The sequence below is a fragment of the Lagopus leucura genome, unplaced genomic scaffold (assembly GCF_019238085.1).
Source record: "Lagopus leucura isolate 7727_CA_CO unplaced genomic scaffold, USGS_WTPT01 Super-Scaffold_73, whole genome shotgun sequence".
Classification (NCBI taxonomy): domain Eukaryota; kingdom Metazoa; phylum Chordata; class Aves; order Galliformes; family Phasianidae; genus Lagopus; species Lagopus leucura.
In genome coordinates, this window is record NW_024962252.1 from 68,255,800 (window position 1) to 68,273,870 (window position 18,071).

At 38.8% G+C, this 18,071-nt stretch overlaps 1 protein-coding gene across 1 annotated transcript in view; it reads right to left on the minus strand.

The window, feature by feature from the left end:
- PLD5 (phospholipase D family member 5) overlaps positions 1 to 3,223 on the minus strand; it is a 159,200-nt gene extending 155,977 nt beyond the window's left edge. Inside the window, exon 1 of the mRNA XM_042892100.1 lies at positions 3,038 to 3,223. Within this exon, the coding sequence (XP_042748034.1) occupies positions 3,038 to 3,223 (186 nt within the window). The remainder of the gene's footprint in view (positions 1 to 3,037) is intronic.
- Between the last annotated feature and the right edge of the window lie 14,848 nt (positions 3,224 to 18,071).

Genomic DNA, 18,071 nt, shown 5'->3' on the forward strand with positions numbered 1-18,071 from the left:
CAACCAGTAATGAAACATTGTATGAAGGTCATTTAATGTAAGAACAGTTAGCAAGATGCCAGCAATACGTTTCACCTTTTGACTTCCACAGTCAGTCAATAATGAAGCATAAAATAACTTAAAGAAACTGTATCACATCTGTGCATCTCAACATCTTGGCTTTTAGCATTTGAAACGTTATGGCAACAGTTGAATTTTGAACCTCTTCACTACACTCTTCAAATTTAGACCCATTTAAAAGAAGCAACACCAAAACCTCCAACTTTGTTTTGCAATCCAGAAGCAAACCGTGCATTTGAGGTTTTTCATATTATGTACGCATATTTGAAAATCGACTTCAGAAAATGTTTTTCGGTCCCTCAAACTATATATGAATTCATAAATGTCACATATGAATAAGTCATGCCACTCACTTTAACGAAAATCAATACATTTTATCTATTGTGGTCTACCAGAATTTACTGGAAATAGCATTCAAAATATACCGGCATAATTTTATCCCCATTACAACCACAACGAGGTCAATTTAAGAGAATTTCAATGAGGCAAAAAAAGGAAATCTTTCCACAAGTCTTACGGAATACCTGTATTCACTATAACTATATGCAACTTCTTTTGCCTACACCCACCATCACCCATCAAATTTATGATGACGTACTTTCAAAACATAGGTGCCCATGTGAATGCTCACTCCTTGCATATTGATTTTTTGTAGGTATCAAGCAATGTAATTAGCTCAAGGAAAGCATAGGAGGGTGAGGGGCTGCAATGAAAAGTTTTTCATGACTGCCATCTACCTTGAAGCTTGTACAACATCATCATCCAATATTGGCCATAAGCTATCATCCATCAATGCCTACACCATTCGAAGCAATGCAATTCTAATTAATAGGTTTGTCTTTGGGGCTGGAAGAGCGGGGTGTAGAAAGTAATTTCTTTGGTAGTAAAATACTGAAGCTCTTGAAGATTTATCTGAAATAGAAAATAATCTTGCAAGAGAAGTGTATAAGCAAAATGCATTCTAGAAATTAATACATGTTTTATTCACATTCATTAAGGGAACATATCCAACACCTTGTCTGTTACAACACTCAGGACTAATGCAGTTACTTTAAATCACAACAATATTTTCACATACTTGAAGTTGGCACATCTAACACACTGCAGGGTATTCACAATAAGTGCCAATGAAATACCTCATTGAAAGAGAGAAATATTAACGTTATAGATATATTTTTTTCCATGGTTCATGTATGGTCTGGAAATAAAAATAACTGGATCAAATGAGAGGGAAACCCCCAGAAGAACATGCGTTTGTATTCAAGTGATAGCAGAAAAAGCTTTTCACACTAATGCTGCAGGGTTATTCAAGATAATTTCTGTGACTAAATACCCAAAGATCCCAATGACAAACAAGCAAACAAACAAAAGCCTCTCAAAATAAAGGTTTAGCACTTGGTCATCCTCAAGCAAGATAACACTTACTTGATTTCAAATGCAGATATTTGAACATGCAAATATTCAGCTACCAGAACAGTATTTAGCTACCAAACTTAACAGATTCACCACCATCTCAAATGAATTATCAGTCATTTGCTGATACATATTAACATGTAGGCACACATAGCAAAATCCTGTCACAAAAGCCAGAGGTCAGACTGCTGTGTGTCCTGTGTTTTAGCCATCAGCTGTGCTGAGATAATGCACTGGCCTTTCTTGATTCACAATGGGAGAATGCTCTCCTTACAAGCTTACTACTGTGAAGCACTGTTGTTAGCATGAGAAAAAAAATCACAAAAATGCGTGTGGGAAGGCAGATAGGATTCAATATCTTTGTCAAAATTTGAAATGTGTTATTTCCAACAGTTTATCAGTTCTCTTCATTTCCCCAGAAGCATAAACAACTCAAATTTAAGATTCCAATAACAAGGATAAGATATTCTGCAGGTTGGTGGGTAGACAAGGGAAGGGGTGAGGGGGTGGGGTGAGGGGAAGTGTGATACTCTATCAACCACTCAAGTGAGGGTTTTTTTCAGGTTTTGTCTTTAAAGGACTATACTATGCCATTTATGATTTTCATATAACAAAGACAATTTATCCTTGTAATAAGAACATTTCTACCTGAAGAGACTTCAGGTAGCTGTGTCATAGGAAATATTTTTCTGTGCATCTTGAAATCAGTGTGACTGATTACAAGTTATTCATCAATACAAAGGATAACATTTTTGTATTATGCAAACCCATCCACATTCTTTTGCATTCCTGTACACATGCAGCCACTTTCATGTTCTGTACTGTACACTGTAACAGTGGAATTAATCTAATAAGCTACTTAGAAAACTCTTAGACAGTATGCATGCCATCTCAATCCATTTCCTTCCTGTTAGAAGTAACATGAAAAATGCTTTCAAATATCACGAGGCAGGAATACTTAGAAACACCTTAAATTCTCATAAAATATTCACTAGTTACCCACAGCATCAGTTCAACTATGGTTCCAAACGCACTTAGTTAAGTCATGTATTGTTGCTGCAAAAATAGATGCCTAGAAAGAAATCTCTACTCCATACAGACTGACATTTTCAGGGTCCTATGCAGGAAGGAGACGGAAGGAAAAAGCCACACAAATACATAATAATTAAAAAAAGAAGAAAAAACTATTTTCATTTGGCAATTATAGAACTTCACTATAAACACTGCAAGATAAATGCTCTAACCTCCATCTGCACCATCCCAATGTTTCTCCTCCCACATTTGGAGGAACAGAAAAATAAGCCAAGAACATTCACAAATATTTCCATTGAGGGAAAAACTTCCATGTGGTTTGGAAACAGCACTGACATCCTCTTTACCTTGGAACTGACCAGCCTGGGACCTCTGAGTAGCTCCTTTCTCTAGCACTTCAGAAATGCCATACTCAACCACTTGCGCAAGACCTCTCTTCTGGAGCCCAAGCTGACAGAGACCAGCCTACTAGAGCACCCACATAGAGGTCTAGAAGGAAAGAAAGAAGGGAGGGAAATAGAAGCTAGCTTACATGCTCCAGTTTGTCTTTCCTCCTCAGCCAGACGCTGGCACTGTAGTCCTGCTGCTTGACGGTGCTGTAGAAGTTCGCACCTACTCTCGTGAGGCTCGGCGATGGCTCCCTGGGTCTGCTCTTCAGCCTCATCTGCTCGAAGCCCTCATGGGGGGATGAGGAAAGCCAGTCATGCCTGACTTCCATCTTGACATGACAAGGCACAGTCCAAAGAAAAAAATTAGAAGAAAGTGGAAATTAAGGGACACTAGAGGAAGAGGGTCAAAAAAAAAAAAAAAAAAAAAAAAAAAAAAAAGGTGGGGGGAGGAGGGGAAGAAGAGGAAAGCAAAAACAATAATAAAAAAAAGAACACAAAACGTGAAGGGAAAAAGAGGGGAATAGCAAGGAAGGAAGGAGGGGCGGAGGGAGGAGGAGAGGCTGCAGGTACAACAAGGCAGCGGACCGAGAGGACTGAGGGGTACGAAGGCGCTCCCTGCCGCCGCTGCCTGCCGCCTTTGCCGCGGGGAGCGGCTGCGTGCTGCTCCGCGCGGGACGGCGGCGCGAGGAGGGCGGCCCCGTGCAGGCGGAGGCCGGGCGGGGCCGCAGCCTCCAGCCGCCTGCAGGTTGGCGCAGTGGAGGGGCCGCCGCCCGCCCGGGCTGAGCTCCTCCCCGCCTCCCTCCCCGAAGGTGGCTGCGTGCGAGAGCACAAAGCCGCGCGGCTCCGGGAGAGCGGCTGCCGCAGCCTCCCTCCTCCCGGAGGGCAGAGGCTCCTTCTCTGCAAGCCTGGGAGCCTTTGCTTGCCCCTGCCCCTTAGGCTGCCGGGTACCCCCGCAGCACCGCTCCGCTCCTGGGCGGGAGCTCCCGGGGCTTCCCAGGACCCGGCCGAGCCGCAGCTAGCGGTCCCCGCCCCGAGGAAGGCTGAGGCGAGCACGGCGCGAGCCCCGTGCCCGGTCTCGCCTTGAAGCATCGTCGGGCTGTTGCCGTGGGCCAGGCAGCCCCGGCCTGCCCGCACACCTGTGTCCCGAATAGTGGCGTTTGTCTCAACGTAGAAAATGCTTTGTGGTAGCTTTTACAGCCCAGTGCCATCTCGTTTTGTAGAAGTTACAATGCGTTGCTATTTAGCTGAAACTTGTTTCAGCTGGGGAAAAAAAAACAAAAAACAAAAAAAAACAAACAAAAAAAACAAACAAACAAAAAAAACCCACCACAACGAAAACTACAACCTTTCTTTTACCTTTCTTTTTCACACTATGAAAAGCCACATCAGTAGTTGCCCAAACAGTCTGCAAAGCTAGGATGTGAAAGCTTTCTCATATAGCACCAAGAAACAATTAGTGGAACTTAGCTCAACATTTCAGTTTGGTGGCTGTTTACTGGTAGACAACCTGCAGATTGCCAGAGAAGTAAACTGATGCAGTCATTCAGATGAAGTGATACTGAACTTAGAAGTCTACACTTGCATCTAGTTAACTGAGAGTAACCTTTGAATGGTAAAGCTGATCATTCGTATCATTGGATGAGAACACTAGAGGAGAGCCCTGAGCTTACCACTTCAGCTGGAGAAAAGCCTACTTCTGTATGAATGGAAAGAACAAGTTAGTTATAAACAGAGTAACTTATGCTACAGACAAATAATTTTTTACCAGTATAAAGGACTTCCAGGTTTCCCCCAACTCCAACAGAGAACTAGAGAGAACCTTCTCTTTGAAAGGCCATCAATGCATTTTCATGACACCTGGAGCACTGCATGCCAGATGACCCTGAAGGATCTAAAATTCAACATGCAGCAAATCAGAGCTGCAGTAGTATCTTAATTTAAGACTATCCCGATTAAAAGCATACTGAACAAAGCTTTATCTGCTGATGCTCTCTTAAGAAATTTATATGGGCACAGATGCCCCTATTACTAAAGGACAGGAATGCATTCAAATGTTCAGTAAATAAAGAAATAAACCAAGCAAACAAAAGGATCCAGACAACTTGGAGGTTCTACAAATATCTGTGTGAAGTTCTTACAGAAGTATGCTGTAAAGAACAGCCTGCGTTATGCTGTTATTTGCATAGGAAATATTTTTATATCGGTATATAAAGCACTCTAATGCTTTTTTTGTTCCTCTAGCTTTCTTGGTTATGGTGACTGCAACGATTTCCAAACAAGTTATTAGCACTCTGCAACTGCCACCTGCTTTCCTTTCCATCCTTTCATAGGTCACTCTGTGACAAATCAGAATCAATATGCTACTGTACTTCAAGATAATACACCGTCAGACTCCTCCACGTATTTTAATATGCAAGCTTTGTTTTTTTTTTTTTTTGTGTAAGGTTAATTTATCTCATCTTTCCTAGCTATTCTACCAGCAACATCCTCATCTGCCAGATAAGCTCTCTTCTACCTATCTAGAATGGTCACAAAATGGAGTGCTGATGTTGTTTTAATCCCTAGGCTATGAAGTAAGTTTGATCACCTTTCAAGATATTTTCTTAGTTGGGACCCAACTATTTCATCTGTGTGCCTTCCTGCTACTTTTACTGACATTTATATTACCCCAGTACTCTTCCGTTTAGGAATTAAGAGACAAAAGAAATACAGAACAAGTGCATTCGAGTCATTGTACTTCCTGAGCCTTTGTTTCCTAAACCTAAGCAGGAAAGATTTTGAATGGGAAAACTTAGTTCAGTGGCTACATTTTTTGTGCTTTCATTAACATTTTGCTCAGGCAAACTGGATCTCAGTTAATACATAGCAGTTAATTCAATTTGAACTGTTTTCCAGATTTTCCTTTGTAGTTTATTTCTACTTTGGACCTACGCAATAGGCAAAGTTATTCAGACCAAAAACATAGCATCCAGCTTAACTCAGAGATAATTCAACTCATTAAAATTCAATCAGCTCTGTAGTAGGTCAACTATTCCAATTGGCTCTATGAGGTAGATTCAGCTGCTGTCTTTCATGCAATATTCAGAATTATCAAACACCTGCTCCTGTGAAAGCACTTTGCTTCTGTAGGTAGGTGATTATAGTAGCAAGGCTGACTGAAAACAAATGTACTTACATCACTAGCAACAGATGCAAGTCAAGCATAGGGTAATGTTATTTCACTTTACTGTGGCTTACATGGCCATTTTCTCCAGTTCTTCACCCCTCTTAAGATCAAGACTCAGAGAAATACCTTCAAGGCAGCCTACAGAGCTCTCCATCTTTTGTACCAATATGTTGTAGGGTTAGTGTTCACTCAGGCCCATGAGAAGAATTAAGATACAGGCAGAAACTTTTTAGATAGGATTAGTACGTGTATAATACCACAGACAAAAACCACCACAATCTTTTCCCACAAAAGTCATGCCCAGACAAGTTTTAAGGGGTGCAACAGCTTTCTAACCAATTTTTAGATAAGCGACTCAAGCAATATACCCCATATACAATCCATTACATATACGTTAGACCAATAATCAGCAAATATCATACACCTAGACAATTTTTTTAAAAAATCATACCTGTAATAGCTTCAAGACCTCTTCTCAAAGCACTGGACTCAATACATTCGTGCTGCAGATCTAGACAGTGCGCAAACCCTGGCCCACTTTAATTTCCTACACCTGCCCAGAGCAGCAGGCAGTGATTGCCTACAGGCTTCACCTGGTGCTCAGGCAGAGGGCTGTGTCAGCCACCAGCAGCACTGCTCCTGGCAGCCAGGCAGGAAGGTAATGGCCCAGCTGAACTTGCCTTTTCATTTAGAAACTGCCAACAAGACTCAGCTTGGGGAGAGAAGGAGAAGGGTCTCCATAACTTCTTGTGTAACATTGGCACAGCCCAGCTTGAGCTACGGGCCTTTCAAACAATTCGAATTGCCAGCTCCTGCTTGGCTCTCTGAATTCTAGTAGCATACAAAGAAAAATATCCATCGTAGTGGTCTGTATCCTCTGTGCTGACAGCTTTGTCATTTCTGCTAGCAGGAAGCAGCTGCCAATGACTGAAATGTGGGTCTCACAGGGAAGAAGAACCATGGGGGAGAAGGTTTTGCCCATAGTGTGATCTCCTACGCTGCCATCCATAAGGTCAAAATAGTAAAACTCACTACATGAGAAACTGGAAGAAGAAAAAAAAAAAAAAAAAAAAAAAGCTGGACTTCTTTCATACTGTTGTTTTCCCAAGCCCCATGCGGTGTAACATCATAACATGCAGCCTTTGGACAGAACGTATCTTCAGCTTTTGAAGTCATAAGTATGTAATAGTAGGGTCAGGCTAAGGTTACAGCAAAAATTTGGAGCTTCAGAGTTAAAGTTATGAACACATCAGACACCTATTTCAGAAATAACATGGAAATACTCTTACATTCCCTGTTTCAGGCCTCCATGTCTTTATGGATCCAGTTAGTAAATTATTCTGTGTCTCTTGACTTAAACTTTAAGCCCAAACTCTTTCCTCTATTCATAACTTCCAGTTTTCACAAAACATGACAACCACCAGGTAGGAACATCTGGGCATCACTCTCCCCTCCATCAGACATAGTTGAAATCAGTCGTGTGTTTCAGAACACATTGGTTTGGAACTGAAAGACAATCAGTGTAGTTACATAAGCTTTATTTCCTTTAGAAGGCAAATAAAACTATCAACTAGCCTATCTCCCGTTTGAAATATACTATTATCCTTTAAACATCATTAAAATGTTCCAATTTAATTAGAATTAATCTCCCATACCATCCTTTTTACCTTCATACAATTAAAGATAGTCCTTTTGGTTCATCATGTGCTGAACACATATCAGTGCAGATTGGGATGCCTTCACTTTCACTAGGGATAGTGACAGAGCATTTGATAATTTTCATCTCAAGGCCAACTGTGCCTCCACTCTTTCACCCCTCCCTTCTTTTTTAGATGTGGGCCTTGATAATCTTGTCCAGACAAGTTTCATCTTGCATCTTAAAATAATGTTCATTAGAGGCACATAATAATGGGGCCAAATTCTGTCCTTCTTTACACCTCTCTGCCCCCACCAGAGTCAAGAGACAAAAATAACTGTATAATGAAGGTGTATCCGGGGGACAGAATTTGGCCTACATTTCTTTAAAATAAATCTGCAGCAAGCAGTGCCTGTCTAACTCCCCCAGGAAGAGACCCTTTACGCTCGTGTGAAGGACACTGGCTTTCTCTTTGTTTATCAGGCAGGTAAGTTCAAGTCTATCTCAGCTTGGGCTCTTCATGCTGAGTTTATCTTGTTGGTACAGCTAAGTGCAATAGGCAGACTGCTGATAAGATCTAAGCTCTTGAGTGCTCATACTCTGAAGTGAGTAGTTTAAATTGTGCCAGGGGTTTGTTAGTCAGCAGAGGAAAAATACTTTAAGGAATCCTTTTTTTTTTTTTCTAATGAACTGAAACAAAAGCACAGCAGGTGAGGGATATGCACAAGTAGAAGAAGCATCTCCAGGGACAATGGAATACCTTTCGTTTTTATTTTCAACACAAACATAAATTGTGATTGATAACAACAGATATATTCTCTACATCTACACAATATTAAGTGTTTGGAGGGAGGAGAGAAAAATTGAACCTTTTACAAAAGTTATTATATAAACAGCAAATAATGTGGAAAAAAGAAAAACCACTTAGTGGGTGAGGGGAAGAAGAACAAGGGGAAGGGAATGTTTGAGAATGCTTTCTGTACTGGATTCTCTCATATAGAGAAAGAAGGTGCTCTAAGTTTAGCACTCTCAAATACTCCTCAGATATGTTTTCACAATGCATTAAGACAGGAGAGAGGAAGAAGCATGTTCCAAAAAGGATAAAACACTATGGAGACTTTTTTCTTTCATCTTTTATATATGATATATGTATATATATATATAAAATTCATCTATAGTACACATTTCTTCTTACTAAGGAAAATTTGTAGTAAAAGTGATATTAGATCAGAAAGTACCTAAAGAGATCTCTTACATGTAAGACCTCTTCTTCTAGAATATTTTGTTTCTACTATACCAAAGAATATACTTCAAATTAATTGGAAATCTCTTAAACAGAACATTTTGTGCTTCTAAATTATTGTTCAGTATTTCTACCTAATTTCATAGGATACCAGTTATTTGAAGAAATTTATGTATTTCTTGAAGCAAAGAAAAATGTCCTGAATTCTAACTGTCTTCAGGAAATTAGCTCAAAGCTTCCTGATCAATAACATGAGGCTGCAAGCTACAGTAGCATGAGCTTTAACACAATTTTTTTTTTTTATAATTGCAATAAAGCTTAGACCTCAAAGTAATTCATCTTTATCTGCTTCTTACTGCTACTGTAGATACAGATGGCTTAAAACATTTTGCAGTTAAGAGTTTTAAAGAGTCTGGAGGCTGGATTCCAATGAAATACAGGTGTAAGGGTCATTATTTACTGGAACATTTCCCACTGAGAACAAACTGGAAGTGAAGTCACAAAAAGCTGATTTTTTCCCCCCAAAGATACATTCTGTTACAAATATCAGACTTCTCTGACCAGAATGACCAGAATTTACTGGTGTGAATGCACCTAAAAGTGGATGAAATAAGACATATGAGACAATAGGCACTATGAGTTCTATAACTTCATGCTTATCTATGTATTCTGATCCACCTGACCCAACAGCAGTTTGGGTGATAGGCTTTCATTCAAACCAGCTACGTATTGAAAAGCAGAGTGGGAGGGCAATATTTTTTCAGGAGAGGTGAAGGAGAGCTACAGCAGCTTGGATTTAGAATGGTTCATTCATAGAATGGCTCATGGGAACCATGTCCTTACAAGTACGTGTACCTCATATGAAGTGTGACTGGCCTGTAGGGATTATATATAAGATAAGCTTTATAGAAGGTAAGTACACATCAGTAATGAGCATACATTATAGCACAGGTGCAATATAAATGAATTAAAAGACACTGTTGTATTCAAATTTACTGTGACAGAGACCTTGGGATTCTGTGCAAGGCATTACACAGGTGTACTCGTAGTGACATTCTGTCTCTCAAGTTCTCTACCCAAAGAAACAAGACAGACATTAAAAAAAAAAAAAAAAAAAAGATAAATGTTTATAAATGTTTTTCCCATGTAGCAGGTATAATTTGAGATACAAAGAATGCACATGACATGCCAAGGCTATTAAATAGCCTAAAGAAAAACTAAAGATTGAGATACGGCCTCTTGGTACTCATTCCACTATTTAGCCAGAAGATCTACCAGTGCATTTGTGTTAATCATTAAACACCACAGGTGAAATTTTGGAGCCACTCCTTTTGTAGAAAAAGAGTTCACTCTCTTCCTCTGCAAGGGCTTTACTATCACAGCAGTGAGGGTTCTGGAAATACAACGGATACGCTGTCAGATTAGTATGTGCTCCAATGAACAATTGTTACTATTGTATTAACTTCTTCAGGTGCTCAACTATTTTTACAGCCTTTATACTATTTCACTAAGAAGTCTGAAAACAAAGCAACACAAAGCGATGGAGTAGTAAGGTATAGGAAAACAATTCAGAATGTGTGCAGTGCTATTTATAAGGAGGAGAAGAGGTGGGAAGAAATAACTAACAGTACCAAATTCTAACAGGAAAAAAAAAAACAACCACATAATAAAAGGATGATAAAAAGCCAGCAATATGGCCTAGCTTTTGAGTTGCAACAACCAAAGGAAAAAAAAAAAAAAAAACCAAAAAAAAAAACACCCCACCTCAATAGTGTTCAGATATCAGGAAAATGCACCCACCTCAACAACACTGAAAATAAGTGAAGCACATTCTCAGTGCAAAGGATTTACTGTTTGAAGGCTAGAGCATTTCTACCAAGACAAACTATTTCATGGAATAGAAGGAATGCAAATCTTGGAACTCACTGACAGATTTAACTGTAAGTCAGGGAACTGCATAATTATTTTCTTGCTAGCCCACTCTACAGTGGGAAGGCTTATCCCCAAAAGTTCATAAGTCTTGAGAAGAAAAAAATTGTAAGACTAGCTTAAAAGCACATTTTCTATTTAAAGAGGAGTTTTTATTCTGGGATTTTACAAATGCCTGATGTGATATTTTCAAGCATTTTGTTTTATTATGAGGGATAGAAAATCCCTTTTTTTTGTTGTTGTTGTTTGTTTGTTACAATCTGATATTCACAAAATAACGACATTATCAGGGAACTAGGTCTTTAACAATATTATTCAGGATAATACATACACTAAAAACAAAGCATTGTAATGCTAGGGAAATGTCATTGCTAGTTTTGTTTTTCATTTAGTATAGATCACTTCAGCAGTGTTCCTTGCTGTATTAGGGGCTAAGATCCAAAGCTGAACTTCTGTCTGTGATATATTGTTTCCACCAAGAACAGCAGTAGCTGCTTTGAAGATTAATGTTTGTATAAACTATTTCACATTTCAGAGAAGTGGGGAGCTTGAATGATGTACTCTTTTTCCCATATTGATGTGCAATAAGCTTTTTGACCTGCAGTTGTGTAAAGTCAGGTGATCAAACACTTTGCTTGATCACTGCTGGCTACAGTTCTGAAATAATTAATCTATCTGTGGGCTCCTCGGAACTTAGGATAGTCTTACTTTCACAAACCACTATTAATTTCTGTGGTGAGATGGAAGTAATTAAACATAATACATTTTGCCTTCAGAGCCACAGCTTTAGAGAAACAATCTTAGCTCATCCTCACTTAGCAGTACTCTCACTTGGATGAATGAGGGCATATACTTTCCTTCAAGCTGCATTTCTTTCATTGCATCAAAGTTAGGTCCTTGCATGCTGCAACAGCTGCTACCATAGATCCACACAGTTACCTCTGTGTCTGAGATATGTTTCAACATGAACAACACTCATCTTAATTTTTTGGTTTTGTTATTGCTGTTGCTGTTTCCGTTGTTCAGCTCTGCAGACTGTGCAAAATCTGTTTCATTCTAATAAAATCCACATTAAATGTTTTCCAAGGGAAGAGTGAGTTTTCTAATGAATACACTCAACGCCTTAAACAAAGTCTTCTTGTAATGTAAAAATAAAATCTTCTAAAAAATTGGAAAACTTTTCTTAAATCCCTGGAACAACAGTAAACAGGTAATGGAAGAAATGCAGTCAAGACGCTTACTGTACTCTAGAAATAAAAAGTTTCAACTCTTTGTGGGACTGAAAAATAGAAATACATTTAACTTTTTACAGTGTGGAATACTGATTATCTGTATGGCCTAGAAATTGCTTTGAGTGTTCAAGATATACTGTATTCATCTCTCCTGAAAACTGATTGTGGTGAATATGCTGCCTTCCTACACCGCACAAGGATTAAACAGATGTACAGCAAGCACTTCACCGAAACACTGCTTTAAAGATAAGCATATATGACATAAACTTTTCATCTACATATTTTGCTTTCTTCCGTCAGTAAGAATTTTCATGCAGAAATGCAGAAAATATTCGCAATTTTGATCGTTCCTTATTGTAGACGAGATATACGCAATAAAATGTATCAGTATTTAGAAGGTATGGCTAAATTGTATCAGATCGACATCTGGACCATAAATATCCAAAGGAAACTTCAGAGGCATGGTGGAAGAAGCATGTCTTGGTGGAAGAAGCACTTCTTCATGGTGGAAGAAGTCACAAAACTGCTGCAGAGATCTAGGGGCTCCTGTGAAATTGCAAAGAATCCTTAAAATTGGGGGCAGAAAAGGCCTTAAATGATTATCTACATTTTCCCCAGTAATGAAACCAGACAAGCGTCTCAGATTCAGCTTAATACAAATTTTCCACTCTTCCTTTGGTGAGGAAGATTCCTCAGCTCCTGTGATTTACTCTTTACAGTCTCTATACTTTACTAGTTTATTAGCATCTTCTTCGCTATAAATCATTATTATTTTAGTAACTCCTTAGCAGCAACTAATGAATAAGTGATTGTTGTCCTGCTCATAATATTCTTTCCATGTTTGAAGTCTGGTTACATGTCTCTTTATCACTGCTCTTAGTTCCTCTCTTCAGAGCAACGCTGATTTTAGTTTTTTGGGATTTTAGTTGTTGTTTTGTTTTCCTGAAGGTGTATGTCCTCTAAACACTACATTCCTATTGTTTTCTTCTTTAGCTACTTCAGCTATCACACATACTGTCTAGTAACAGTGAAAAAGATGGTCATAATACTCACGTACATGGATGGTACATAGCTGAAATACTGCAGTGGCCAATCAGGATAGAAGATTTTTATTTTGTTACTCGTATGCAGCTCTTCTTTTTCTTTAGCAAAGACAGAGGTTCATTGTTTACAATAGAACCACTTTGTTGGCTTACATTCCACTTGTGATTTCCTATGAAGCGCCTATTAACCTCTGCAGGATGGGAGCACGCTCAGTCGCCAGTTACATTTTGTGCATGGACTTGCGATTCTTCTGTTGAAATGCAGAGCCTTATTAACTTGATTTTTTCCATTTCAAAATACTTCTCCAATTCATCAAAATCATTTTGAATACTAATCCTGTCTTCCACAACAATAAAAAAAATCTCAAGTCTTCCACAAGCTTGGGGGTAGTTATCAACATCCCATAATTACTGATATGAAAGGAAATACGTGGCAGGACTGGGCATAAGAGAGACCACTTAGATACTTGATATCTCTACTCAAATTTACATCAGAATATTTATATCTGCTTTTCCAAGTATACTTTTTCAATCAGTTGGGCCCCTGTTCTATTTTATTTCTTAGTTATGTTTTTGAGAAGATACTTATTGTGAGAACATAAGACAAGCAAACCTCTTGCGTACATTTGCTGTACAAGGAATACGTACCTTCCCTGGAAAAAATAATAGGGAACAACAATAGAAAGATAATGGAAAGAAACTGGAACAACTGACACAGCTCACTCTTCCTCTAGTCTAACCTTACCTGAACACTATGTGAGATGGAATCTAATCATAATTGAAGTTTTTATATACTTCATTAATTGCTTTTTCCTTATCTTCTCAATTAATTCATCAAATAAGGCAAAGTACCTCTCTTTACTAAGGTTGCCAAACGAAATTCTCCTTATTGGACAATGTTCTTAATTTAGTAATTTAGGCTACAATTTTTCATTCTGCTTTCACATTCTTTTTCATTTATTACTTACTGCAACCTTTAGCACCACAGCTAAAACATATTTTTTTATGACAAGATTAGGAAAACAGATTGTGCAATGCACTTTACAAATATTTTTGAAAAGCTTTTATATGATTCAGACTTTGGAAGATAAATGAATTCACAGGGCATTGATTTTGTATCAGAAATTTGCTTTCTCACTTCCTGTAAAAATCCATCCAGAATTGACCATATTATACTTCTAATTCCTACCGTATGCTCATTACACACTTCTTAGAACACACTTGAAATTCCAAGAAATTCTGTAGTTGTATCACAGACTAAGCATGGTTTGGGAATCAGAACTAGAGAAGACTTTCCTTCTGTGATTTTCTGGCTTACAACAAGCCATAAAGTATAAAAGACAAGAGGCAGCTCAAAAGAGAAAGAAAGGTTAGAAATGGGAAATGAGAAGTAGAAGTAGAATTGGCTTTCTAGGAATCTAGGCAAATATTTTTTGATCAGAAGAGAAAAAAAACTTTCTTTTAGACAAGACAGATGCTTCTGTTTCTGAATTCAGTACAAATGTCTTAAAGAACTATGTCCAGAAAACTCATCGTCTTTTCCTGTGACTATAACCTAAGCCAAATGCAGTACTGTCAGGCTAGCACCATTATAGAAGGCTATACGCTATGAATGACAGAGTACAAGAGCGGCAAACAAAGAGGATGAGGACGGGGTAATGTGATGAAACCTGGTAATTGGATAGAGAGATAAAAAACTTGGAGCGAACAAAGAGGATGGGGAGAATGACCATATTTAATTGCATGCCTACTGTGTACTTCTCTATTCATAGTAATATCAGTCTTGTTCAGTCTGACATGGTGAGGGGTCCACAACTCAAGATGAGATGCTCGTTACTTACATTTTATTCTAGAATAGAAGTGCATCTTTCAATGTTGTTTCATAGATTTTAGTTCTATCGGCTAAAAAGGATGAAAATCTTTGTAAGAATTTAGTGTCTAGTTTTCTGTGCTGGTGATGCAATAACGCCAGCCAGAATATTTAAGAATATGTTAAGAGTATCCATTTTGGACCATTCTTCACAGAATAATTTTTTTCCAAAGACTAGCTTATTAATAATGAACATATCTTGCAAATCTAGCAAAGCAGTCAACCTATTTAGTTTCTTCTTATAGCATACGCTGTAAAGCACTTCAAAACAGAAAAAAAGCATGCTAAACAGTTTCAAATTATGGCAATATCACAGTTACCAAACATTAAATGTTATTCTAACATTTAATCAGAGTATTTTTATATTAGTAATCTGTTCTTATATTTTTGGGTAGGCGTCTCAGAGCTTTCCAAATCTGACATAATTGTTTAAGAGTTGTTATTCTGTTTTTCTTGTATGAGATTACCCTTGCCTGGACACTTCCTGGCACTCTCTGTCTTCTCCATCACTCACAGTTATATATGAGACCATTCTGGAGGGCTGAAATGACCTTTCTGTTCACCATGTCTTTTTGGCACAGTTCATATTGCTCATAGCCTACTATTAGCTATAACGAGTCATTCTTCTCTCCCTGCCCACACAGAGGAACTAAGATCTAGATGCAACTGCATGTTTTCAGCAAAGGTTTGCACATTTACTTAACTGATAGGGTTGGTGAACCTTAAACTCTAACTCAGCCTAACATGCTATTCACCAACAATTATCAAAACAAAGATGCAAAGTCACTGGGAGCTGACATATTCCTCTCACTGTTCTTTCCAAACAAGTCTTTTGTAGAACTGAAACAACCAAATAGGAAAAACATGTCATGCACCTCATCTGAAAGAGCAGTGGGATGTGTCCAGACATATCCACAAAAAGGAAAAACAATGATATGGGCAGGAATTTGCTGCAAGGAAGTTTACATTCAGGACAAACTAACCCAGCTACTGTTGCCTGAACAGATTGGGAAATAGACTTATCCTAATATAGTACAATTTTCAATCATTCATTTCTGTCGTAGTACAGCTTGCATTTTCTCTTGTTCTGGACAATAGAAGTTAAAATACTCTCAATTATAAAATGAGTAGTGCAGTAGCAAAGAATTAGGAACAATGGAAAAGTAATGCAAGCAAAGAACAATTTTTTTCCTCTAAACTGAGTTGTAAAAGCCTCAAAGAGAGCTCATTCAATAAAATGATTTTGAGATAGGTTACTAAAATAATGGTAATAAAATTGCACACAAAAAATAATGAAGTTCCTGATATCGTCTCAGATTCTCACATTTCCTATTATTTTAAAGAAAAATGTTGAAGGTAGCAATCTCCTGACAATGGTGTCCCCATAACCTGAGATATCATGACATTAACTCTGATGGTATGAACTTTTCAGAGGAGCTGACATTTAAAAGGAGAGTATCCACAAAGACTCAAACAACAGCTGACACAGGCATAGCAGAATGCTGAATTTCTTCTAATATGTCTTCAGTACTGCCAAGAAGAAACTGGGTTAGAAAGAACATGAAAAGGATGGTTGGGGTGCTGGTAGGAGGAAGAACTCTGTTATTTTCCTTAGATACTTCTTGAGGAAAAAAAGTTGAGATGTTTGGGATGAAGAGAACGTAGAATTGAGTAGAGATATGGCTAATCTAGACTATGTAGGAAAGCATGCAAAAGCAGTATTCTAGGGAAGGTATCTAGAACTATACGAAAAATACAAGGAATGCAAGAAATTTCATTCTATGTTCAATCATAAAATCATGGAGTCATTATGTTAGGAAAGACCTCTAAGATCATCTAGTACAACCAGCAATCCATCACCACCATGCCCACTAAAGCAAATCACATCTACCCTTTTCTTGAAAACCTCCAGGGTTGGTGACTCCACCACCTCCCTGAACAGCCTGTTCCCAATACTTCATCCCTCCTTTTGAGAAGAAATTTGCACTAAAATCCTATCAGAATACAACTTAAATCCAACTCTGACACAACTTAAAGCTATTCTCTCTAATTCTATTGCTAGTTATCCAGGAGAAGAGGCTGAATCCCACCTTGCCACAACCTCCTTACAGAGAGTTGTAGAGGGCAATAAGGTTTCCTCATGAGCCTCCTCTAGGCTAAATAATCTCAATTCCTTCAGCCCTCCCCATACAACCTGTGTTCCAGTCCCTTCACAGCTTTGTTGTCCTTTTCTCAACATGTCCGAGGGCCTGAATGTCTTTCTTGAAGTGAGAGGCCCAAAACTGAGCACAGCACTCAAGGTGTGGCTTCACCAGTGCTGAGCACAGAGAGAGGATCACCTTCCTGGTCTTGCTGGATGCAGTATTTCTGATGCAATCTGGGATGTTATCAGCCTTCTTGGTCAGAGGGCACACTGTTGGCTCATATTCAGCCAGCTGCCAATTAACACCCCCAGATCCTTTTCCTCTGCAGCTTTACAGTCATTCTGCCCCAAGCCTGTAGCAATGCATGGGGCTGTTGTGAGCAAAGTGCATGACTCAGCACTTGGACTTGAACTCATATAATTGGACTCAGCCTATTGATCCAGCCTATCCATATCTTTCAGATCCCTCTGTAGAGCCTTTCTATGCCGGGGCATATCAACACTTCCCCCCAACTTGGCACCATCTGCAAACTTAATGAGGGTGTGCTCAATCCCCTCATCCTGAGGGTCAATAAAGATATTGAACAGGACTAGCCCCAGTAATGAGCCCTAGGGAACAGTACTTCTGACCAGTTGCCATCTGAATTTAACTCCATTCAACACCACTTTCTGGGCCTGGGCATCCAACTAGTTTTTCCACACAATGAAGAATATGTCTGTCCAAGACACAGGATGCCAGCTTCTCTAGGAGAATACTGAGAAACAATATCAAAGGCTTTATTGAGGTCCAAGTAGATGACATTGACAGCCTTTTCCTGATCTACTAAATGGGTCACCTGGTCATAGAAGGAGATCAGTTTAGTCAAGCAGGACCTGCCTTTCATGAACTCATGCTGACTAGGTCTACTCCCCTGA